Below are 27,060 nucleotides of genomic sequence, written 5' to 3'. Positions count from 1 at the left end.
TATATTAATTAATGGAGCCTGTCTGGGGGGATATATTTATTAATGGAGCCTGTCTGGGGGGTATATTAATTAATGGAGCCTGTCTGGGGGGTATATTAATTAATGCAGCCTGGGGTGGGGGGTGTATATTAATGGAGCCTGGGGGGTATAATAATTACTGTATTCTGGCTGGGGGGTGTATATTACTTAATGGAGCCTGGGGGACTGTATATTAACGGAGCATGGGGGGCTGTATATTAATATTGGTATCTTAAGGTTTTGCGTTTTTAATGCCACCACATGAGTTCACTGCTAAGGGGCCCAGTGAGGAGCTGTCGCCCATTGGCCCACTGAAACCTGGAGCCGGCCCTGTCTATATCCATAAACCAAGCTACCAAGTAACATATAAAATGAGTATTTCATTATCTGTGAGGTGCAGCAGATCCTGTGTGCAGTGGATTCTCCCTGAAGCCTGATGGATAAGAATTTGGGGAGGGGGGTCACACTTCAGAGGGCTGTATCTTTGGCTTTGTGACACATAGAACCTCACTTTTTCCTATGAAAGAAGAGATTCTCCTCTTTTATAAGAATCAATATTTGTTTTTCTGGATCCATTGCACCTAGAAACAAAATTCAAGATTCAATTGAAAGAAGAGATTCTCCCCTTTCTCCCAGGGTCCCTGGGCAATTGCCCACTTTGCCTACCCATAGCGCCGGCCATGCGCCCTAGTAAACCATGTTGGTGGATATTGTGCTGGATGGAGGCACTAATTAACTAAATGACCTAATTCTTTGTTATATGTATCTGGAGGGGCCGGGCCAAGCTGCGGGCGCTGCTCCAGAGCTGAGATCTCATCATAACCCATTATAAGTCAGGATCTGCAGAATGGCAGGCGGCAGGGCGCCTCGTGTCCTCATCCTCCTCTGTATATTACACCTTCACTGTCTACAAGGAGCCAAGATCCTGACCATAAGTTTTGTCGGTGAGTTCACAGACCTGATCTCCTCTCTGAATTGTCTGCAACAATTGTCCACAGGTAAGAAGCGCAAAGCATCTCCTAGACTGGATTTTTTAAACGGGTCCTACCTTTATGATATGACCCATGGACCATGTGGACATCTTAAAGAGGTTCATATCTGACCATAGGCAACATCTGCATAGACATCAGAGCTTAGGACTGTGCAGTCAAAGGCAAGGGAGCCTTCCATTCTATAGGCGTGCTATAGGGGGGAACTCACTGATGTTTGAGGTGTCCATGGTATTTGGGGTTAACCTAATTAATCTAACCCTAATTGCAGCATGATCAGCATTTTATCGACAATCATCATGATTTGCTAAGGCACAGTCTGATGCAACCACTGCAAGTCTATGGCTGCGGTCACACGTGGCATTTTGAACCAGTTTTTTTGTCCCGTCTTTAAGCAGTCCGTTAAAAAACGTGTGCGTTTTTCGAAAATGCATTAGTTTTTCAGGATTGACCAATTATCTTAATTAAAACGCATGCGTTTTTTAACGGACTGCTTAAAGACGGGACAAAAAAACGGGTTCAAAACGCCACGTGTGACCGCAGCCTAAAGCTACAAAAATATAACACACTTCAGTGCAGACAGTGTATTATACCAGTGCCAGAGATAAGTCCTGTACAGCGGAACAATAAAAAGGTTAAAAGGGACTGTCACCAGGTTTTACCCCAAGAAACTACTAGCATCCTCAGCTGACTATGTCAGCGAGAGTCAGAGAAGTTGCTGTGTATGTGTATAGTGTGATCTGACTATCCTCATCTATCACACTGTCTACAGCCCCCTTATGTAGGGTACGAAATATCCTTTGTAGGATTCCATTGTTTATGTAAAATCTTGCCATCTTTCCTACAAAAAAATCTAAATATATAGAATAAAAAGTTGTACTGAACAATATGTGTCACCAATCAAAACATCAGCTCATCCAACAAAAATCAAGCCGGCAATAACTTGGTCAGTGAAAAAAAAGTAATTATTGTAAAATATCATAACTTTAAAAACCTCTGTGTATGAATTTGGTTCTACTGTAGTTGTACTAAAGAACAACAGAAACATGAAAAGGTGTAAAAAGTTATATGTAACACATAATAGTACTGACTGGAAATACAGCTTATCATGCAAAATACAAGGTCAACTATATTAAAGAAAAAACATTTCCTGCCTGAGATCAAATAAGCATCTCATGTGAAGCTGATTCTGGTCCCCTGCCCCTCCGCTGCTGCTGTGCTCCTCTGCCCATCCGATACTGCTGTGCTCCTCTGCCCCTCCACTACTGCTGTGCTCCCCTGCCCCTCCACTACTGCTGTGCTCCTCTGCCCCTCCACTACTGCTGTGCTCCCCTGCCCCTCCACTACTGCTGTGCTCCTCTGCCCATCCACTACTGCTGTGCTCCTCTGCCCATCCGATACTGCTGTGCTCCTCTGCCCATCCGATACTGCTGTGCTCCTCTGCCCCTCCACTACTGCTGTGCTCCTCTGCCCATCCGATACTGCTGTGCTCCTCTGCCCCTCCACTACAGCTGTGCTCCTCTGCCCCTCCAGTAATGCTGTGCTCCCCTGCCCCTCCACTACTGCTGTGCTCCTCTGCCCCTCCACTACTGCTGTGCTCCTCTGCCCCTCCACTACTGCTGTGCTCCTCTGCCCCTCCACTACTGCTGTGCTCCTCTGCCCATCCGATACTGCTGTGCTCCTCCGCTCCTCCACTTTTGCTGTGCTCCTCTGCCCCTCCAATACTGCTGTGATCCTCTGCCCCTCCACTACTGCTGTGCTTTTCTGCCCATCCAATACTGCTGTGCTCCTCTGCCCCTCTGCTACTGCTTTGCTCCTCTGCCGCTCCGCTACTGCTGTGCTCCTCTGCCCCTCCACTACCGCTGTGCTCCTCTGCCCCTCCACTACCGCTGTGCTCCTCTGCCCCTCCACTACCGCTGTGCTCCTCTGCCCCTCCACTACCGCTGTGCTCCTCTGCCCCTCCACTACCGCTGTGCTCCTCTGCCCCTCCACTACTGCTGTGCTTTTCTGCCCATCCAATACTGCTGTGCTCTTCTGCTTCTCCACTACTACTGTGCTCCTCTGCCCCTCGCTACTGCTGTGCTCCCCTGCCCCTTAACTACCGCTGTGCTCCTCTGCCCCTCAACTACCGCTGTGCTCCTCTGCCCCTTCACTACAGCTGTGCTCCTCTGCCTCTCCACTACTGCTGAGCACCTCTGCCCCTCCACTACTGCTGTGCTCCTCTGCCCCTCCACTACTACTGTGCTCCTCTGCTCCTCCACTACTGCTGTGCTCCTCTGCCCCTCCACTACTGCTGTGCTCCTCCGCTCCTCCACTACTGCTGTGCTCCTCTGCCCCTCCACTACTGCTGTGCTCCTCTGCCCCTCCACTACTGCTGTGCTCCTCTGCCCCTCCACTACTGCTGTGCTCCCCTGCCCCTCCACTACTGCTGTGCTCCTCTGCCCCTCCACTACTGCTGTGCTCCTCTGCCCCTCCACTACTGCTGTGCTCCTCTGCCTCTCCACTACTGCTGTGCTCCTCTGCCCCTCCACTACTGCTGTGCTCCTCTGCCCCTCCACTACTTCTGTGCTCCCCTGCCCCTCCACTGCTGCTGTGCTCCTCTGCTCTTCCACTACTGCTGTGCTCCTCTGCCCCTCCACTACTGCTGTGCTCCTTTGCCCCTCCACTTCTGCTGTGCTCCTCTGCCCCTCCACTACTGCTGTGCTCCTCCACTACTGCTGTGCTCCTCTGCCCCTCCACTACTGCTGTGCTCCTCCACTACTGCTGTGCTCCTCTGCCCCTCCACTACTGCTGTGCTCCTCTGCCCCTCCACTACTGCTGTGCTCCTCTGCTCCTCCACTACTGCTGTGCTCCTCTGCTCCTCCACTACTGCTGTGCTCCTCTGCCCCTCCACTACTGCTGTGCTCCTCTGTTCCTGTTCCACTCCACTACTCCTGTGCCACTTTGCTACTGATGTGCCACTCTGCCACCTCTGTGCATCTCTGCCCCTCTGCTCCTGTTGTGATCCTGTGCTACTTCTTTAATGTATAATATCTAGGATTTCTCTGATACTTACTGTGTATAGATGTTGCACATGTATATTCTAAGTTCTTGCTTGACATTTTAGGTGGAAGCCATTATCTCTTAATGGATGACATTTCACAGATTCTCCAAGACAATGGACATGATGTCAGGATGTTTTATCAGGGCTACCAGAATATGCAAGGTCTGTAGGAGGCTTTGTGGGGGAAAGGTTGTGGCACCATATTTTTGTGAATGCTCTAGAAGCTCCATATTCAACAAACTATTACAACAATGCTCCTAAACCAACATAATGCATGTTTTATACAGCCAAAATCTCTATAATAGCAGGATCAGATAGAGGACCTTGTCCCCATGGGTCCAGTAATCCAGCTGAATGCATACTCTGTATCCCACATCAATGCATAAATGAGATATGGTATCAAAGATCTGTAGGTATAAAGAATGGATGGCACTCACCAATCTTCAGTAAAAATTATTTATCCCTTGCCCGGCTTCCGGATGGAGGAGCCCGGATGCCAGAGGATTAACTCATATTGTGAGGATTCCATGTGTGAGCAGGTGATGCGATTTTGCATTAGGGTGACTTAGCCAATGTGGAGAAGATGCATACATTTTTGCCTCTTTGAATTTTTTACTGATGATTGGAGAGTGCAATCCAGTGGAGTAACTAAGAGAGGCAGAGCCCCATAGCAGATTTCTGCTTGGGGCCCATTTCCCCCTTAAAAAATATTCATACATACACACACATGTATACACTTAAATACACACACATAACTTTCTGCACTCACTTTTATATACTGGTACACATACAAACATATACATATACACTCATATGTACACATTTATGTACTCATATATACATTTTTACACTAATACATACAGTATATACAAACACATACTGTATATACATACAGTATACATGCATCAAAGCTGCATACATAGGGGCTTATTTACTAAGGTCCCGCAGCTGCATTTCCGACATTTTCGGGGATCGCCCTGGGGATTGCGTCGCACGTGTTCGGATTGTGGCGCTGTTGTTACACCACTGGTGCCATCCATTCTTTATACTTACAATTACTTTTGCCTTCGGATTGAACTGCCTAAAAGGATTCAAGCACCACAGAATTCACATATTATATCACCTGTCAGAGTTTATTGGAATATTTGTATGCCTTGTTTCCATATGGTTAAATTTGAGGTGGTGCCGCTGCCTTTTTATATTTTCGTATTAAGTGTCTTATCTTATGACATTATAACCCCAGATAAGACTCTGTAAGCAGCTCCCCTTCCTGAAGATGATGCTGTTTTAAAGGTGTTGTCTCACCATTGTAACTTATTCCCCACACTCAGGGCACAACCATTGGGACCCATGACAATTGGGAGCAAATAGGGCTGTAAGCTCCTCTGTGACTGGAGCGCTGGGGCACATGTTTGATCTACACTTCGCTGTCCTATAGGAGTGAGTGAGAGGATGTTTCCTCTTTCTCTGAATGTTACAATATTGGGACAACCCCTTTAACTGCTGCTGCTATTGCAGCAGTCATTGTGAGCACACTGCTCTACCATCTATTTTGATAATACAACATATGTCTCCAATATGGCCGCCTGTGTGTCTCCAATATGTGCGCCAAAACCCCTTCTAAATGCGGCGCACATCGGAAATCGCCGGACATTCCGAGGATAGTGCTGTCCGCAGACCCTTAGTAAATGAGCCCCATTATACCTACATCTCTCCCTTACTGTCATATAATGTACTGGACTATGATCATGTGCATGAAACTTCCCCTTTAACAAGTCCCTAATCTGTAATTATTACAGGGTATGAGAAGACGTCTGTCCCGTATGCAGTGTCCACATATAACATGGAGGAGAAATACCTCAAAGCGTATGATGAGCTTTTCCATGAGTATCAGAGAGAAATCTTCATCAGCAGGTAAGTCACCGCACAGACAGTACACAAGTCTAGAGGGACGATTCCTGTTTCACCTTTAAGCACTAAACTCTAATGTCTCTATTTGCTTCTCGGGAGATCTAGGTGTCTCCATGGTAACAGACTACAAACTTAATGTAGTCTGAGGCTGCAATAAATTAAGAAATATGTAATGTATGTATGACAATGGTTTATTTGTAGTCTGTAACCATGGAGACACATTAGTCTGCAAAGAATCTGTAGAAACTTCTCTTGCTGATTGTAATAACATAGTAACTGAGGTAGGAAAAAAACATCAGTCTATAAAGTCCAACCTATTGAATTATACCTCATTGAGCCCAGGAGAGAATTAAGTGTCCCATGGGCCCCGAGCTATTCACACGACTAGGGCCCCCCTTCATCCATACCAGCATGTGCCTAACCCATTTATTTAGGAAAGCCAATCACATTCCCTAATTGCATGAAACCCCGACTACTGTCCAGACCAGATCTCCCAGACAGTGTAGGAGATGTGGATGCTACCCCTGGCCCGGCCTCTGTTCTCTGCAGCTGAACTCCCCCCTACCTTCACTCACAGAATCCTGCCCCGAGGCCTCATCTCCTCGGTCCAACCACCACAGCCCATACTGATTTTTGGGTCAGGTAACCCCCTTACCATGTGGTCCCTTGGAAAAAATTGGTAGTCCCTACAAATACCCCATATGTAACCCCAGCCCATAAAATGTGCCATTTCCAGCAGCACCCCGGTCTAAAATAACCCCTTTCCTGCAGCCCCTCCTGATAGTGCTGCTTTTTCTGTTGTCTGTCTGTTAAAGAAATGTCCACAGCAGAGCCTCCTAAAAGAAATGTCCACTGCAGAGCCCCCTGAAATAAAATGCCCACAGCTGAGCCCACTTCAAATATAATGTCCACAGCAAAGCCCCCTCAAAAAAAATGTCCACAGCTGAGCCCACTTCAAATAAAATGTTCACAGCAGAGCCTCCTCAAATAAAATGTCCATAGCAGAGCCCCTTTAAATAAATGTCCACAGCAGAGCCCCCTTTAAATAAATGTCCACAGCAGAGCCCCCCTTTAAATAAATGTCCACAGCAGAGCCCCCCTTTAAATAAATGTCCACAGCAGAGCCCCCCTTTAAATAAATGTCCACAGCAGAGCCCCCCTTTAAATAAATGTCCACAGCAGAGATTCCACCCTCCGCCATTAATGAAATGTCCACAGCAGAGCACCCTTGAAAAAAAACCCTCCAAACTTACCTCCGGCTTCTTCTTCCTGCAGCTCCGTCGTCTTCTCTTCCTGCCCGTGTGCACACACTATAACGTCATGCAGCCACAACAACATCACATCATAGTGTATGCACGTAGGCAGAAAGAGGAGAAGAGGAAGCCGCGGAGAAAAGAAGCCAGAGGTAACAACTAGTTTTTTTTTAACTTGAAGTCGTCCAGTCCCTAATTATTGACCAATGCGGCTTGGGCAGGCATGGGCCCCTTGGCACCTGAAGGCCCAGACACCTATATGAAGATCCGCCATTGCTTGAGCCTGATGTCAATAGGCCCAAAGCAGAGTAAAATTCCTTCTAGACCTCTAACATGGTGGTCACAGTAACTCCCTGGAATAACAAAAATTTTATTTCCATATAGAGATGAGCGAGCATTAAAAGGCTTGAGTGCTTGTTATTCGAGTCAAACTTTTTTCAGATGCTCGCGTGCTCGTTTCGAATAACGAACCCATTGAAGTCAATGTGAGACTTGAGCATTTTTCAAGGGGACCAAGGCTCTGGACAGGGAAGCTTGGCCAAAAACCTGGAAACCTCAGAAAATGATGGAAACACCACGGAAATGGACAGGAAACAGCAGGAAACAGCAGAGGCTGCCTAATCGCACCATTATGCCAAAAATATGGGCAACAGCATGGCGATGACAGAGTGACGGAGTGAGGCGAGATAGCATCTAAAACACTCAATGATTGACCCTGACACTATAGGGGATGGCATGCGGAGGCAGCGGCAACAACGGCAGGCTAGAGAGTGGCATGGCAACATACCCTAAATGGACTCAGGCTTCAAACCTTTACGTATCAGTATTTGGCCTGGTTATGGCGGCAGAAAGGAACCAAAGGAGGTGAGTAAGAAGCGCTGAAATGATTTCCTATGTGAACAAAAAGTTGACGGTATATTTAGTCAATAACACAGCATGGCGGCGACATAGTGACCAAGTTCCATAACGTATCTGGTGAAACATCCGAAAAATGAGCCTGGCACAGCTCATTTGCTAAGGGGACGACATGTGGAGGCAGCTATGGAGACGACATGTGGAGGCAGCTATGGAGACAACGTGTGGTGGCAGCTATGGAGACGACATGTGGAGACAGCTATGGAGAGGACATGTGGAGGCTGCTATGGAGACGGCGTGTGCAGGCTGCTATGGAGACGATGTATGGAGGCAGCTAGGTGAACGACGTGTGGAGGCAGCAGCGGCAGCCTCAGGCTGGCGATTGTCCAGGCGACATAACCAGAGTGTACTCCAGCTACAAACAGCATTTCTAAAAACCTTTTGTGTACGATCAGGTGTAGCATTGTTCTTATAAGTATTTGGCCTGGTTATGGCGGGGGAGGGGAACGTAAAGAGATGCGCAAGTAGCGCTGAAATAATATCCTTCATAGATAAAAGTTTGGCGGTATATTTTATGGATAACACAGCAGGGTGGCGACAAAGTTAACAAGTTTGATGTGGAAGCTGTTAAAACAACCCAAAATTTTGCCGGACACAGCTCGTTTGCTAAGGGGACGACGTGTGGAGGCAGCTATGGGGATGATGTGTGGAGGCATGTGGGGGGGAGACGCGCACTCAGTTATCCAGCTTTGCATGCATTGTGAAAATGAGAGACCCATACAAAACGCCAGAAAATCACAGCCGGTAAAACACCCGAAAATGTAGCCTGACACAGCTCATTTGCTAAGGGGACGACTTTTGGAGGCAGCTATGGAGACGACTTTTGGAGGCAGCTATGGAGACAACGTGTGGAGGCAGCAATGGAGATAACATGTGGAGGCAGCATTGGAGACAACGTGTGGAGACAGCTATAAAGACGACGTGTGGAGGCAGCTATAAGGACAACGTGTGGAGGCAGCTATAAGGACGACGTGTGGAGGCAGCTATAAAGACGACGTCTGGAGGCTGCTATTGAGACAATTAAATATGGATAGAGGACCGGGTCGGTGGCCCTCCAGAAAAATTAAATACATAGAGTACCTGTATGTGGCACTCCCAAAACATTTGCAATACTGAGGACCGTGAATGTGGCCCTCCATAAAAATGTAATACATACAGTAATATAGCTAGAGCTATAAAATAGCCAGTTGCCTCTGCTTTAGTGTACAAAGAGGAGGAGAGGGAGGAGAATTATTCAGGTTGAGCTGTTTCACCTGGTGGAGAATGGAAATCATGAGAAATCCATGCTTGATTCATCTTGATAAGCGTCAGCCTGTCAGTCGAAAGGCATGTACGCTTATCGGTGATGAAAACCCGCTCTGACAACATGCTAGCGGCAGGGCAGGCAAGAACCTCCAAGGCGTACAGCGCCAGTTTGAACCAGATGTTCAGCTTTGAAACCCAGTAGTTGTAATGAGCTGTGTGATCATTTAGGACGATGGTATGGTCAGTTACATACTCCCTCACCATCATTCTGTAAAGATCAGCCCTACTCTGCCGAGACTGGGGACAGGTGACAGTGTCTTGCTGGGGTGACATAAAACTGGCAAAGGCCTTGTAAAGCGTACCTCTGCCAGTGCTGGACAAGCTGCCTGCTCTCCTACTCTCCCTCGTTACTTGTCCCGAAGAAGTACGCCCTCTAATGCTAGCGGTGTCAGATGGGAAAGACTGTTTCAGCTTGTGCACCAGGGCCTGCTGGTATTCATGCACTCTCACACTCCTTTCCTCTCCAGGGATGAGAGCGGAAAGATTTTGCTTGTACTGTGGGTCCAGGAGAGTGAATACCCAGTAATCGGTGCTGGAATAAATTCTTTGAACGCGAGGGTCACGGAATAGGCAGCCTGGCATGAAATCTGCCATATGCGCCAGAGTCCCAACGCGCAAGAATTCACTCCCCTCACTGGCCTGACTCTCCATTTCCTCCTCCTCCAACTCCTCTTCTTCTGCCCATACACGCTGAACAGTTAATAAGGACTGAGCAATGGTCCCCTCTTCTGTCTCGCCGACATTCTCCTCCTCCTCCACCGATACGCGATGAGAAACAGACCGGAGGGTGCTCTGGCTATCAACAAGGGAATCGTCTTCCCCCGTCTCTTGTGAGGAGCGCAAAGCTTCCGACTTCATGTTGACCAGAGATTTTTTCAACAGGCCAAGCAGCGGGATGGTGAGGCTAATGATGGCGGCATCGCCACTGACCATCTGTGTTGACTCCTCAAAGTTACTCAGCACCTGACAGATATCAGACATCCACGTCCACTCCTCATTGTAGACTTGAGGAAGCTGACTGACCTGACTACCAGTTCTGGTGGAAGTTGACATCTGGCAGTCTACAATCGCTCTGCGCTGCTGGTAAACTCTGGAAAACATGGTTAATGTGGAATTCCATCTCGTGGGCATATCGCACAACAGTCGGTGAGCGGGCAGTTGGAGGCGGAGCTGCGCTGCCCTGAGAGTGGCAGCATCTGTGGTCGACTTTCTGAAATGCGCACAGATTCGGCGCACCTTCGTGAGCACATCAGACAGATTGGGGTATGTCTTGAGGAACCGCTGAACTATCGGATTGAACACACGGGCCAGGCATGGCAGATGTGTCAGTCTGCCGAGTTGCAGAGCCGCCACCAGGTTACGGCCGTTGTCACACAGCACCAGGCCTGGCTTTAGGTTCAGCCATGCCAGCCACTGATCGGTCTGCGCCTTGATGCCCTGTAACAGCTCTTGGGCGGTGTGCCTTTTATCGCCTAGGCTCAGCAGTTTGAGCACCGCCTGCTGTCGCTTAGCGACGGCACTGCTGCTGTGCCTAGAGCTACCGACTGATGGCGCCATGCCCACGGATGGTAATTTGGAGGAGGAAGTGGAGGAGGGGTTGGAAATGGAGGCATAGTAGGCCTGAGAGACCTGAACCGAGGTAGGCCCCACAATCCTCAGCGTTGGCAGTATATGAGGGGTCCCAGGGTCAGACTCGGTCCCAGCCTCCACCAAGTTAACCCAACCCAAATGATGTTGTCTGACACGTGCTAGTGCAGGGCTGGAACAGAACATTGGGAAAAGTAGTGGTGGCTGGGGACCAAATACCGAGGGGTGGCCGCCGCCATGAGGTTGCGAAAGGCCTCGGTCTATAGGGCAGCATCTCCAGGCTGAGTAATTTGGAGATGTGGACGTTGAGGGCTTGGCCGTGTGGGTGGCTGGAACTGTATTTCTTCTTGCGCTCCAGCGTCTGGGGTATAGACAGCTGAACACTGCGCATTGAGACATTGGTGGTTGCTGTGGAGGATCGTGGAGGTGAAGGTGTGGTTTTCGAGCGGGAGGTGTTTGTGCCGGGGTCCTGGGCAGGGGGCTGACTAGCAGAGGCAGCAAATGATACAGGGGAAGGAGCAGTGGTGGGCCCGGCCGGAGCTGAACGGCCTTGGTTCCATTGAGTTTGGTGTTTAGCATTCATATGCCTGCGCATACTGGTGGTGGTTAAGATAGTAGTGGTGGAACCCCTGCTGATCCGGGTGTGGCACAGGTTGCACACCACAGTCCGTAGGTCATCCGGTGTTTCTTTAAAGAACCTCCAGACTTGAGAACATCTAGCCCTCGCCACAGGAGCTTCACTACGTGAAACATTTGGTGCTGATTCACCAGCTCTCGCCCTGCCTCTCTGTCTGGCCCCACCACTGCCTCTTCCAACCTGTTCTGGTATAGGACTCGCCTCCGTCTCAGAAGCACTGTCTTCAATCGGCCTATCAACCCAGCTTGGGTCTGTCACCTCATCATCCTCCGATCCCTCAGTCTGCTCCCCCCTCGGACTTCCTGCCCTGACAACAACTTCACCACTGTCTGACAACCATGTCTTCTTATCGTCCGACACCTCTTTACACACTTCTTCCACTACGTCAACAATGTCATCATCACCCACAGACTGCGACCGTTGGAAAACCTGGGCATCGTGAAAGAGCTCAGCAGCAACCTGACAAGTGGTTTGTGACTCTGGGAAGGGTCCAGAAAACAGTTCCTCAGAGTATGCCGGACCAAATTTTCCTGGGAGGGAGTAGACTGGGGGGAAGGAGGTTGAGGTGGAGGAGCTGGAGGAGTGCTCACTTGGGTAACATGGTTGGACTGCATGGAAGACTGACTAGTGGACAAATGACTTGAAGCATTGTCCGCAATCCACGACATCACCTGTTGTGGCCTAAACAGTGCTCTACCACAAGTCCCAGTATGTTGAGACATGAAGCTAGGGAGTGTAGCTCTGCAGCGTTCTCCTGCTCCCTCTTTAGCAGGTAGTGTCTTATCCCGCCCAGGACCACGGCCTCTGACCCCTGCAGTAATTGGATGCCCACGCCCTCTACCCTTAGCCCTCGGGTTCAACATTTTCCAAATAAAAGTCTATTTTATAGACAAAAGAGAAATATATACTGTAAAATTTTTTGGTAATTTTTTTATGTTTGTTTTTTTTTTGGATTTATAGAAGAACAAAATTTGCAGAAGAAATCAGTCAGCAACCTCAGAAGAGAATTTTTTTAAAATGTCCCGGGATTGATGTGAACGAAAGACCGTATTAGATTACGCCACACGTGACGTACAGTACGCTTCACCGGCAGAGAGAATGTGGATTGGGATTTCTGGAGACTAGCTTGCTAAACAGTAGCAGGCAGACTAAGCTAGATGAAATTGCATTTGCACCACTGAGAGCACACAAAAGGATTTTGTGCTGTGACTTTCACTTTTGGAAAAAAAAATAAAAAATAAAAAATAAATTGGCAGACTGTGCCTAATTCAATCAAACCCCAATAAATTGTCCCACTTAGCTGTTTGAAATGGATATGTGTGTCACTAAGAGCCAAAAATAACGTTCGCAAGTCTCCCTGCAAATTCGTCACAATATGGTAGTAGCTGCACTACTAGTGCCAGCAAGCCAAGCCACAAGCAAATAATTTTAAAAAAATAACGCTATTGTAGCCCTAACAAGGGCTGTTGGGTTCTTGTACACTCACTCCTGCCTAACGCTAATCTAATAGAACACCCTAATGCTATCCCTGCAGCAGCAGCTCTCTCCCTAATGGAATCCAGGCAGAGAATGATGCGAGCAGCGCGGGCAGGGGCTAGTCTATTCCAGGGTCACTTGATCAGGCCAGCCATCCACTGCTATCGACGTGTCAGTGTACCAGGTGATGCTGGGTGTAGTGCAGAGTCTCCTGGCTTGTGATTGCCTCTGTTTCTGGTTGGCGGGAGATGCCATTTTCTCGAGCTGGCAAAATATTTGCCTGAGCAACGAGCAGTTGCAAGTACGCTAATGCTCGAACGAGCATCAAGCTCGGACAAGTATGTTCGCTCATCTGTGATAATATTCCGCTCCATAAAGGCATCCAGGCATCTTTTGAACATGTACAAAGTATTCGCCATAACAACCTCCTGCAGCACACAGTTCCATAATCTCATTGTTCTAACAGTAAATAATCTCTGTCTATGGTGATTGTAGAACCACCACTCCTATAGGTGTAGAGGATGCCCCCTGTCTAAGGTGATGGTAGAACTTCCTCTCCTCTAGACGTAGAGCATGCCCCCTGTCTGTGGTGATGGTAGAATCACCTCTTCTCTAGGTGTAGAGGATGCCCCCTGTCTGTGGTAATGGTAGAACGGCCTCTCGTCTAGACGTAGAGAATGCTCCCTGTCTATGGTGATGGTAGAAGAGCCTCTCCTCTAGGTGTAGAGAATGACCCTGTCTATGGTGATGGTAGATCCTCCTCTCCTCTAGGTGTAGAGGATGTCCCCTGTCTATGGTGATGGTAGAACCACCTCTCCTCTAGGTGTGGAGGATGCCCCCTGTCTATGGTGATGGTAGAACCTCCTCTCCTCTAGGTGTAGAGGATGCCCCATGTCTATGGTGATGGTAGAACCTCCTCTCCTCTAGGTGTAGAGGATGCCCCCTGTCTATGGTGATGGTAGAATAAAAGCACCATGTTTTGAGGTTGCATCCATTCGGAGCCTAGTAATATTTTATTATTCTTTTTCCCTCATCTTATCTCCACCCATAGGGTCTCCACATTTGCATTTGCATTACCAATGTCATCTCGCTGGACAGGCTTGAAGCAAGAATTCACATATAAACAAACCCCTCCCCTTTTTTATTTATACGATCATTTCTAAAAAAGACTTTAGTAACAGCCCAGTCAAAGCTACTGTCCAGCCATGTCTCGCTGATACCCACTATATCATATTTCCGCTCCAACATCAAGAGTTCCAGTTCCTCCATTTTGTTTGTGAGGCTTCTGGCATACAGATCCTGGAGGTGATATGGCGACCACAGCTATGTGCCTGCTACAGCAGGAGTGTCAGGCTGTAGAAAGACAGCAGCTGTGGTAGTTACATCACTACATATTTCTGGAAGTGATGAGCAGCACTGCATCTGAACAGGAGTACGGAGAGAGGTGAGTACAAGCAGTTTATTTTTTTGGGCCCCTCCACCATATTTATTTTTCTTTAGAACCCCTTTACTACATGAAGATATTGGGCTTTAGCTTGTGTTGAATGGTGGATAAGGGTTGATCAGACCCTCCCTTCAAACACCACAGGAGTTACCCAAAATAAATAGTAGGGACCCTACTCATTTGAATAATCTGTCTAAGAAGTTTTTAAAATCTTTCTTTCAGAGATCGGCCCCAGTCTTTGTTCCCCTTGATGACTTTATATGCAAAGCACTGCCGCCTCTATATGAACCAAACTGATATTTTGGACTTTCTGAAGCAAGAAAACTATGACATTGCCATCGTAGATCCATTTAACCCTTGCCACTTCTTGATTGTGGAGAAGCTTGGTATTCCGTATATCGCCTTCTTTGCTGGACCTTTCTCCTATTCCTTGGGCAATGGGTTGCCGAGCCCTCCATCCTACGTGCCGATGTACCTCTCAGGTTTTACTGATCGCATGAATTTCCTGGAACGTGTGATAAACACATTTATGTACCTGGGCTCCTATATGGTGGAGATTAGGAATGAAGAGATATTCAGTGGAGTCATTGAAGAACATTTTCCTCCTGACTCTAGACCTACATTGAGTGACCTCTACAATAAAGCGGAGCTCTGGATATACAATATGGATTTCAGCATTGAATTTCCTCGTCCACTGCTTCCTCACATTCAATGTATCAGTGGATTGAGGGCAAAACCGCCTAAATCATTGTCACAGGTGAGTACAATAATAATGTAATGATGGGCAAAACTTCTAGAGATTTAAAGAAAAACCACTTTGGATATGCAACACAGGATCTACACTCAAGTGAAATCTAATATTAAGCAATGGGTGCTCAATTATATGGAACCCTCTGCATTCTCCCTGCTGATGTTAGTTGCAAGAGTTAAACAATATTAGTTAGATATCAAAACATAAACATCTTAAATAAGGAAGGAATGTTCATTTTCTGGATAAAATTGCTACCTAACAGTTTCCTGGGATTACAGCAGCCTCAGCATTGACTCCATTAAGACTCGGGTAGACAAGGTTATTATGATGCAGGGTCAGGGAATGTACTTGATTAATGGGAAGAACATACAAGAAACCTATTACTAATTGTTCCTAACTGATTGCCCAGCTTACCCGGTAATTGACAACTGGTTGATGTTCCCTTCCTGCGCCAAAGTGCAAACACAGAGACTAATACAAGACAATAGAAACAGAGAGGGATAGTCACCCAATATGGGTCATAACCATGAGGACAATGCAGTACAACATTGCTAGGCAAACGGGTAGTCAGGGATTACTCAGTTGTCTATAGCAGTGACTTTTATTGGATCCATACAAAAATATTCAGGGTTGATGATGGAAAGGGATTCTTTGAAATCCCCAAAAAACATTTGGCTATAAACCGCTATCTACTGACCCATGATATCATGAAATATTGCCATTAACAAATTTCTAAAAGACTGCAAATGTGCTGTAAAATCTAAAGGGCATCACCAGGTTCATCAAAATGTCCTTTTGGTGTATTGAACACAGTTTATCTAATCCCCATCTCTTTGGGCCCTGCGGAGATCAAGCTTACTGAACCAACGAACACCCATTATTTGACTGAAAAACCAGGAATCTATAGAAGTGGATACTGGTTTATGACCGTGATGTTGTTAAGTTCGCGGTAGCCAAAACATGGTCTTTTCTACAAAGCACAAACCTGCCCCAACGGGTGGATGTGTCCCTTCTCGAGATTCTTCAGAATGTATTCTCATTTTCGTGTATTCTCTTTGCCTTCAAAAGGCCTTTGCCAGACAAAAGGGTCAAAGAAAACAAATGATCAGTCCTTGAACGTAAAACAAGCAATGTTTTCCGATATCCTATCCTGGAAAAGGTATATTCCATATTCCTGGCATATTTCCCAGAATCCCCCAGTGGAGAGGCAATGGTGGAACCATAATTGTCAAAGTGTCCGTAAGGGAACACTTACTTCCCAACCCTAGAATAAACACAGAGAGGCAATTAAAATACTATAGCTAACAAAAAACACTGATCCACGAAACCTAACATGAGAAGCCATAGCCCCGATCTCCAGGTTGATAGGACTCATGCTGAGTTGCATCCAGAACCATTGACACACCAGGTTCTAAATACTTCTATTTTAAATACAAAGCCGTTGATGTTATTGGTAACAAATTTTAAGTCACATTTTAGATTGGGGTTCTTAAGATTCTAAATAGATCTCCATGGTAACAGACTACATACTCAATAAAGTCAGCTTCTTTTCTATCAAGAGCCCCTGTGAATACACAATGAGGCACATTTACTCACCCGTCCCTTGGAGTTCACAGAAAGTGCATTGCCTGACGGTAATCACTGTGCAGCGATTCACTAAGATCGTGCGCCCGATATCCTGCATGTGTCGCTTCCCCGCTCAGGTCCCCGCAGTTCACCTTCTTCTTCCCGGTGCATGTAAGTGCATTGTCTTGTGACACAATTTCAAAGTTAAATCCCGCGCTCAGTCCAAATCAGTCGGATAGTCCAACGGCCCACCCCCCGATTTCTATCACATGAAAGCCAACGCAGCTGCGCCACAATCCGATCGCATGCAACACAATCCCTTTTTAAATACCTGTCACAGCCGTGCAAAACCCGAATTGTCAGAAAATCTGATGAAAATGCTAACGCGGGACCCAATGGGGCAGATTTATCAAGTTCCATGAAAGTCAGAATATTTCTAGTTGCCCATGGCAACCAATCACAGACACTTGATAAATCTGCCCCAATGTTTTAAAAGTAGAAACTTAAAATTGGATGAAGTTCAGTCCAAGAAATTATTTGAACATAAAAAGGTACACTGGCACCAGCAGTTAAAGGGAACTTATCATCACGAAGGGCAATTTTGAGTGATGATAGGTTCCTAAAGTGCATACCCCAATATTAATCATGTTTAGGTTAGTAATAAAATGACTTTACTTCACCACAATTCTGTAGTTTATTGTACCTGGCTCCCAACCAGAATCCTGTGCTGAGTCCCGGGGGGCGGGGGCTGGAAGGCTTTCAAATCTAAATTGGTCGTCTCCAGGGGTAGAGAGAAGGAGGAGAGGATGTGGTAGGGCATAGTTTGTAAAGGAGTGAAGGGCAATGCTAAAGGGAGAAGGGGAGCGATTGAGCAGATGACTTTACATTTGGATCCTTTCCTTTTCTGACTTCTGATTCATATCCACTTCTATCCCTTTGTCTAGGATCTAGAAGACTTCATAGCCGAGTCAGGAGACTCCGGTTTCATCCTGGTGACACTTGGCCCAATAATATCCGCTGTCTATAGAATGGATTTTATAAAAGAGATGAATTCTGCATTTGCTAGTGTCCCACAGAAGATCATCTGGCAATTTAAAGTTTCACAATGGCCAAAGGACCTGAAACCGGCCCCCAATCTTAGGCTTCTGGACTGGGTGAACCAGAATGATTTACTAGGTAAATACTACTGGATTTTAATGTCCGTAAAACATTGGACCCTAAATCTCTCTAGACCTGGGGCTTGTAAATATATTAGGATTAGAGATGAGCGAACATACTCGTCCGAGCTTGATGCTCGTTCGAGCATTAGCGTACTCGAAACTGCTCGTTGCTCGGACGAATACTTCGCCCGCTCGAGAAAATGGCATCTCCCACCGTTTTGCTTTTTGGCGGCCAGAAACAGAGCCAATCACAAGCCAGGAGACTCTGCACTCCACCCAGCATGACGTGGTACCCTTACACGTCGATAGCAGTGGTTGGCTGGCCAGATCAGGTGACCCTGGAATAGACTAGCCCCTGCCTGCGCTGCTCGGATCATTCTGTGTCTGGATGCCGCTAGGGAGAGAGCTGCTGCTGGTCAGGGAAAGCGTTAGGGTGTTCTATTAGAATAGTGTTAGGCAGGAGTGATTCTACAAGAACCCAACAGCCCTTCTTAGGGCTACAATAACGTTATACTTTTTTTTTTTTTTATTTGCTTGTGGCTGGGCTTGCTGGCACTAGTAGTGCAGCTAGTACCATATTGTGAGGAATTTGCTGGGAGACCTGCGACCGTTGTGTTTAGCTCTTAGTGACACGCATATCCACCTCAAACACCAAAGTGGGACAATTTATTAGGGGTTTGATTAGAATTAGGCACAGTCTGCTGATTATTTTTTTTTTTTTACCTTTATTTCATTTTATAGCTCAAACTCATCTTGCAAAGCACAAAATCCAGTTGTGTGCTGTCAGTGTAGGTTAGAAACTAGCCATAGCAATAGGATAGCATCGTTTTGTTAAAAAAAATAAAAAACTAAAAAAAAATAAACACCAAAATTATTTTTTTTAAGTTTACACTTTAATTTGGAAAATGTTTAACCCGAGGGCTAGGGGTAGAGGACGAGGGCGTGGACGTGGGCGTCCAACTACTGCAGGGGTCAGAGGCCGTGGTCCTGGGCGGGGTGAGACACCACCTGCTGATGGGGGAGCAGGGGAACGCCGCAGAGGTACACTCCCTAGGTTCATCATGTCTCAAGTTACTGGGACTCGTGGTAGAGCACTGTTGAGGCCAGAACAGTGCGAATAGGTGATGTCGTGGATTGCGGACAATGCTTCCAGCCATTTGTCCACCAGTCAGTCTTCCACGCAGTCCACCCATGTCACCGAATTCAGCACTCCTCCAGCTCCTCCACCTCAGCCTTCTTCCCCCCAGTCTGCCCCCTCCCACCAAAATTTGGCATTTGAACCGGCATACTCTGAGGAACTGTTTTCTGGACCCTTCCCACAGTCACAAACCACTTGTCCTGCTGCTGCTGAGCTATTTTCCGATGCCCAGGTTTTCCACCAGTCGCAGTCTGTGGGTGATGATGACATCATTCACGTAGTGGCAGAAGTGTGTAAAGAGGTGTCGGACTATGAGGAGACACAGTTGTCAGACAGTGGTGAAGTTGTTGTCAGGGCAGGAAGTCCGAGGGGGGAGCAGACTGAGGGATCGGAGGATGATGAGGTGACAGACCCTGGGTTGATAGGCCGGGTGAACACAGTGCTTCTGAGATGGAGGCGAGTCCTGTAGCAGAACAGGTTGGAAGAGGCAGTGGTGGGGTCAGACAGAGAGGCAGGGCCAGAGCTGGTGCATCAGTGCCAAATGTTGCCTGTAGTCAAGCTCCCGTGGCGAGGGCTAGATTTTCAGAAGTCTGGAGGTTCTTTAACCCCTTAAGGACCAGGCCCTTTTTCGTTTTTGCGTTTTTATTTTTCACTCCCCACCTTCAAAAATCTATAACTTTTTAATTTTTCCGTGTACAGAGCTATGTGATGGCTTATTTTCTGCGTAACAAATTGCACTTCGTAGTGATGGTATTAAATATTCCATGCCGTGTACTGGGAAGCGGGAAAAAAATTCTAAATGCAGTGAAAATGATGAAAAAACACATTTGTGCCATTTCTTGTGGGCTTGGTTTTTACAGCTTACACTGTGCGCCCCAAATGACAGGTCTATTTCATTCATTAGGTCAATACGATCACGGGGATACCAAATTTGTATAGGTTTTATAATGTTTTCATACATTTACAAAAATTAAAACCTCCTGTACAGAAAAAAAATTCTTCATTTTGCCGTGTTCTTGCGCTAATAACTTTTTCATACTTCGGTGTATGGAGCTGTGAGTGGTGTCATTTTTTGCGACTTCTGATGACGTTTTCAATGCTTCTATTTTTAGGACTGTGCGACCTTTTGATCACTTTTTATAGAATTTTTTCTATTTTTCAAAATGGCAAAAAAATGCCATTTGCGACTTCGGGCGCTATTTTCCGCTACGGGGTTAAACGCAGTGAAAAACGGTTATTATATTTTGATAGATCGGGTATTTTCGGACGCGGCGATACCTAATGTGTTTATGATTTTTACAGTTTATTTATATTTATATCAGTTCTAGGGAAAGGGGGGTGATTTGAATTTTTATGTTTTTTTAATATAATCTTTTTTTTTTTACTTTTTTTTATTTATTTTTTTCACTATTTTTCAGACTCCCTAGGGTACTTTAACCCTAGGTTGTCTGATTGATCCTACCATATACTGCCATACTACAGTATGGCAGTATATGGGGATTTTGCATACCATCTATTACAATGTGCAGATCGCACATTGTAATAGATGGCCTAAAACATGATAGCCTCGGATCATTGTGTGATCCGAGGCTGTCATGGCAACGGATCGCCGCTCCCCGGTGACGTCACGGGGAGTGACGATCGGAGCCAAGATGGCGGCGCCCACGCGCCGCCGGCTCTTTAATGCCGCCGGCAGCTTTGCCGGCGGCGATCAAAGGGTTAAAACCCGCGATCGGTGCAAGCACCGATCGCGGGTGTTAGCGACGGGCATTTGCTTCATTATGAAGCAAATGCCCGGTGAGTATGAAGAGGGCTCAGCCCGTGAGCCCTCTTCATACTCCCCCATGCGCAGTAAGACGTAAGGGTACGTCTTATTGCGCTATGGGGTTAAAGAAACACCGGATGACCGACGGACTGTGGTGTGCAACCTTTGCCAAACCAGGATCAGCAGGGGTTCCACCACTACTAGCTTAACTACCACCAGTATGCGCAGGCATCTGAATGCTAAACACCCCACTCAATGGCACCAAGCCCGTTCACCTCCGGCCGGGCAGACCACTGCTCCTTCCCCTGTGTCATCTGCTAATCAGCCCCCTGCCCAGGACCCCGGCCCAAACACCTCCCGTGCGAAAACCCCATCTTCGCCTCCACGATCCTCCACAGCATCCACCAGCGTTCAGCTCTCCATACCCCAGACGCTGGAGCGCAAAAGGAGGTATAGCGCAACCCACCCACACGCCCAAGCCCTCAACGTCCACATCTCCAAGTTGCTTAGCCTGGAGATGCTGCCCTATAGGCTGGTAGAGACCGAGGCCTTTCGAAATCTCATGGCGGCGGCCGCCCCTCGGTATTCGGTCCCCAGCCGCCACTACTTTTCCCGATGTGCCGTCCCAGCCCTGCACAAGCACGTGTCAGAGAACATCCTCCGTGCCCTGACCAACGCCGTTTCTGTCAAGGTCCACCTGACCACGGACACGTGGACGAGTGCTGCCGGGCAGGGCCACTATATATCGCTGGCGGCACATTGGGTTAACTTGGTGGAGGCTGGGACCGAGTCTGACCCTGGGGCTGGTCATATACTGCCGACGCCGAGGATTGAGGGGCCTACCTCGATCCAGGTCTCAAAGGCCTACTATGCCTCCTCCTCCTCCCACCCCTCCTCCACCTCCTCCTCTGAATTACCATCCGTGGGCATGGCGCCATCAGTCGGTAGCTCTAGGCACAGCAGCAGTGCCATCGCTAAGCGACAGCAGGCGGTGCTCAAACTGCTGAGCCTAGGCGATAAAAGGCACACCGCCCAAGAGTTATTACAGGGCATCACGGCGCAGACTGATCTGTGGCTGGCACCGCTGAACCTGAAGCCAGGCATGGTTGTGTGTGACAACGGCCGTAACCTGGTGGCAGCTCTGCAACTCGGCAGACTGACACATGTGCCATGCCTGGCCCATGTGTTAAATCTCATAGTTCAGCGTTTCCTCAAGACATACCCCAATCTGTCTGATTTGCTCACGAAGGTGCGCCGCATCTGTGCGCATTTCAGGAAGTCCAGCACAGATGCTGCCACTCTCAGGGCAGCGCAGCGCCGCCTCCAACTGCCCGCTCACCGACTGTTGTGCGACGTGCCCTCTGAGGTGGAATTCAACACTAACCATGTTATCCAGAGTTTACCAGCAGCGCAGAGCGATTGTAGACTGCCAGATGTCAACTTCCACCAGAACTGGTAGTCAGGTCAGTCAGCTTCCTCAAGTCTACAATGAGGAGTGGACGTGGATGTCTGATATCTGTCAGGTGCTGAGTAACTTTGAGGAGTCAACACAGATGGTCAGTGGCGATGCCGCCATCATCAGCCTCACCATCCCGCTGCTTGGCCTGTTGAAAAACTCTCTGGTCAGCATGAAGTCGGAAGCTTTGCGCTCGTCACAAGAGACGGGGGAAGAAGATTCCCTTGTTGATAGCCAAAGCACCCTTAGGTCTGTTTTTCAGCGCATATCGGAGGAGGTGGAGGAGGATGAGGAGGAAGAGGAGGAGAATGTTGGCGAGACAGAAGAGGGGACCATTGTTCAGTCCTTCACTGTTCAGCGTGTATGGGCAGAAGAAGAGGAGTTGGAGGAGTTGGAGGAGGAGGAGATGGACAGTCAGGCCAGTGAGGGGAGTGAATTCTTGCGCGTTGGGACTCTGGCACATATGGCAGATTTCATGCTAAGCTGCCTATCCCGTGACCCTCGCGTTCAAAGAATTTATTCCAGCACCGATTACTGGGTATTCACTCTCCTGGACCCACAGTACAAGCAAAATTTTTCCACTCTCATCCCTGGAGAGGAAAGGAGTGTGAGAATGCATGAATACCAGCAGGCCCTGGTGCACAAGCTGAAACACTATTTCCCGTCTGACAGCGCTAGCGGCAGAGTGCGTAGTTCTGCGGGACAAGTAGCGAGGGAGAGTAGGCGAGCAGGCAGCTTGTCCAGCACTGGCAAGGGTACGCTTTACAAGGCCTTTGCCAGTTTTATGTCACCCCAGCAAGACACTGTCACCTGTCCCCAGTCTCGGCAGAGTAGGGCTGATCTTTACAGAAAGATGGTGAGGGAGTACGTAGCTGACCATACCATCGTCCTAAATGATCACACAGCTCCCTACAACTACTGGGTTTCAAAGCTGGACATGTGGCACGAACTGGCGCTGTACGCCTTGGAGGTTCTTGCCTGCCCTGCCGCTAGCGTGTTGTCCGAGCGGGTTTTCAGTGCAGCTGGTGGCATCATCACCAATAAGCGTACACGCCTGTCGACTGACAGCGCTGACAGGCTGACGCTTATCAAGATGAATAAAGCCTGGATTTCTCCGCATTTCCATTCTCCACCAGGTGAAAGAAGCTGAACCTGAATAATGTATGCACTCCTCCTCCTCATTGTCCTCCTTCTCCTCCTCTTTGTACACTAAAGCAGAGGAAACTGGCTATTTTTTTGCCAGGGCCAACTGGCTCTGGCTATAGTACTCTATGTATTTAATTTTTCTGGAGGGCCAACTACCCTGTCCTCTGTTTTAAACAATTTTTGGGAGTGCCACATACAGGCACTCAATCTATGTAATTTTTCTGGAGGACCAGCTACCTGCTCCTCTGGTTTGAAAACTTTTTTGGACTGCCACATACAGGCACTATCCAAATAAAATTGTCTCCATAGCAGCCTCCACACGTTGTCTCCATTGCTACCTCCAAAAGTCGTCCATATAGCTGCCTCCATACATCGTCCCCTTATCAAACGAGCTGTGTCAGGCAGAAATTTGGGTTGTTTTCATGGATTCCACATCAAAGTTGTTAACTTTGTCGCCACCCTGCTGTGTTATCCAAAAAATATACTGGCAAACTTTTTTCATTTACGGATATTATTTCAGCGCTTCTTGCGCATCTGTTTACATTCCCCTCACCCGCCATATCCTAAACTTATAAGAACGCTACTACACTTGATCTTATACAAAAGGTTCTTAGAAGTGCTGTTTGGGGAGTAGCCTAGAGACAGGGGCTTGGATTGGCGAAAGCTCGCCTGGCAGCGGAGAGCCAGCTCCATCCCAAGATCCAACTAACATAGTTTTAACTGCAGCACCTTTAATCTACTACTAGTTCACTGCCTCCATACATGGTCCCCTTATCAAACGAGCTGTGTCAGGCAGAATTTTGGGTTGTTTTCATGGCTTCCTCATCAAACTTGTTAACTTTGTCGCCACCCTGCTGTGTAATCCACAAAATATACTGGCAAACTTTTATCATGTACCGATATTATTTGAGCGCTTCTTGCTCGCCTCCTTTGGTTCCTCTCTGCCACCCATTGGTTTTAAGCCTGAGTCCATTTGAAGTATGTTGCCAAGACACTCTCTAGCCTGCCGCTGCCTCTGCATGAAGTCCCCTATAGTGTCAGGGTCAATTATTGGATGTTTTAGATGCTATCTAGCCTCATTCTGTCACTCTGTCATTGCCATGCTGTTGCCCATACTTTTGGCATAATGGTGCGATTAAGCAGCCTCAGAGGCATCCATGCATGCTGCCCCTGCTGTTTCCTGTCCATTTCCGTGGTGTTTCCATCCTTTTCTGAGGTTCCCAGGTGTTTGGCCAAGCTTCCCTGTGCAGATCCTTGGTCCCCTTGAAAAATGCTCGAGTCTCCCATTGACTTCAATGGGGCTCGTTATTCGAGACGAGCACTCGAGCATCGGGAAAAGTTCGTCTTGAATAACGAGTACCCGAGCATTTTAGTGCTCGCTCATCTCTAATTAGGATCTCTCCTGCCAGAACAATGTGACAAACCAAGGCTGTACATGTATTGCAAAGTCTTGCAACAGTCTTTCCATCTTGTCCTCTTCCACCCAGGAAACCTGCTATGCTTTGCAGGACTCCGCCAGGTCCCTACAATTTTTGTCCAGCAGGCCACTAGTCACAATGGGGGTCATTTACTAAGGGACCGATTCACGTTTTCCCGACGTGTTACCCGAATATTTCCGATTTGCGCCGATTTTTCCTGTATTGCCCCGGGATTTTGGCGCACACGATCGGATTGTGGCGCATCGGCGCCGGCATGCACGCGACGGAAATCGGGGGGCGTGGGCGAGCGAAAACCCGACGGATTCGGAAAAACCGCAGCATTTAAAACAAAAAAAGTGTCGCTTGGGACGCGCTTACCTTCACTTGGTCCGGCTCGGTGAACTCCAGTGCGTTCAGATGCTTTTCAGCACAGCAGCGCCACCCGGTGGACGGCGGAGGAACTGCCTTAGTGAATCCCGGCCGGACCCAAATCCGGCGCAGAGAACGCGCCGCTGGATCGCGAACGGACCGGGTAAGTAAATCTGCCCCAATGTCTGCAGCCAATCCCATGCAACCCCTTTTTGAAAAAGCCATCTTCCTCCAAAAGGAAGGTGCCTGAGCATTATGGTCCTACTTATTTAATGTCCTCCAAAGAAATATGATCTCTTGCCATATGAATTTTTTGTTCCTAGCCATGGCTGGTATATGTGTTCCTGCTCTTCTGGTGATGGAGAGAATCCCAGAGTTTGAATCTTACCTCCCACCATTCCCTTTGTAAGTTTATTAATCCAGCAGATAGATCTGTGGGTAATATTTTGCAACAACTAACATACCACCACCGAACCGAAATCTGGCAACAGTGTTATAACAATCTACCTAGTATATGTGTGACTATCCAACCCTTTAGCTGATTCCCCATTACTTTCCGTTACAGGACATCCGAAGATCCGACTTCTGGTGGCACATGGTGGGTTGAATGGCTTAACAGAGGCCGTGTATCATGGGGTCCCAGTTTTGGGAATCCCACTTTTTGCAGATCAGCCAGACAACATAGTTCGAATTAAAGCAAAACATATGGGAGAATATATTCCATTCTATGAAATCAAGTCTGACAAATTTGCTAATATGATCCAGAAATTAATAAAAGACAAAAGGTGAGTGTCCGTAATCTAGGGTCAAGGTTTTCTGCAATTATTTTAGAACTTTGTAAATAACCCACCAATCATACAATATTGATAAATCGGTGCCTCTATTGGGCACACAACCCAGATCAATGATGTTTTTGCACCGTCCTAATGAAGATTGTCATATGGTTGCTAGAAGAGTATCTCGCTGTGAGATCCATGCTGTGAGAGGGGAACTGAGCCATTTATTAGATCCATCAATCCATGTGCATCCATGAGAAACAACCCTTATGTTATATTATATCTTTCCTTTTGTGGTAGGAAGTCCTTACCAAACTAAACCTCAAAAGATAAAATTCCATTGTATCTATGAAGGCTTTGGGTTTCTGCTTAAATTGCCTCTTCACAGCAGTGTAAGAAGGTTCTAGAACTTTATGGATACACTTAATATTTTTTGTCTTCCCACAGCTACAAGATGGCAGCCATGAAGCAGAGCGTCATCATGCGCTCACGTCCGTTCCCCCCCGACCAGCAGTTATTGGGATGGGTGGAGCACATCATCCGCTCCGGTGGAGGCGGCCATCTTAGACCCTATTCTTACCAGCAGCCCTGGTATCAGCAGCTTCTCCTGGACGTCATCCTCTTCATCTTCTCCTGTGTCGCTCTGCTCATCTACATCATCGTGAAAGTTATCAGATTTCTTATCCACCTCCTGTATTCCAGAAAGAAACAGAAACAAAACTGATATTTTTTTAATCAGTGTCTGTTTCTTTTAAATTTGTAAGATCTTTCCTAAATTGAAAATAAAAACATTTTCATCATATAACCAGCAGAGATTTCAGTTTTTATTATTCTTGTTGAAAAATGCCCCTGCCCATAAGAGCTTACACTCTACAGGAGAGAAGACCCTGCCCATAAGAGCTTACACTCTACAGGAGAGAGGACCCTGCCCATAAGA

At 47.5% G+C, this 27,060-nt stretch overlaps 1 protein-coding gene across 1 annotated transcript; it reads left to right on the top strand.

Annotated features, from left to right (window-relative positions):
* The first annotated feature begins 205 nt into the window (after positions 1-205).
* LOC140117785 (UDP-glucuronosyltransferase 3A1-like) lies at positions 206-26,847 on the top strand. The gene is made up of 7 exons (XM_072134859.1): positions 206-962; positions 4,114-4,212; positions 5,850-5,964; positions 14,801-15,335; positions 17,840-18,071; positions 25,913-26,132; positions 26,571-26,847. Exons 1-7 carry the CDS (start codon positions 866-868, stop codon positions 26,845-26,847), a joined length of 1,575 nt encoding a protein of 524 aa, XP_071990960.1. The 5' UTR covers positions 206-865.
* Positions 26,848-27,060: the final 213 nt, after the last annotated feature.

This window comes from Engystomops pustulosus, chromosome 1 (genome assembly GCF_040894005.1).
Source record: "Engystomops pustulosus chromosome 1, aEngPut4.maternal, whole genome shotgun sequence".
Lineage (NCBI taxonomy): Eukaryota > Metazoa > Chordata > Amphibia > Anura > Leptodactylidae > Engystomops > Engystomops pustulosus.
The sequence above is the reverse complement of the archived record's forward strand: the minus strand, read 5'-3'. Positions and strand labels throughout refer to the sequence as shown.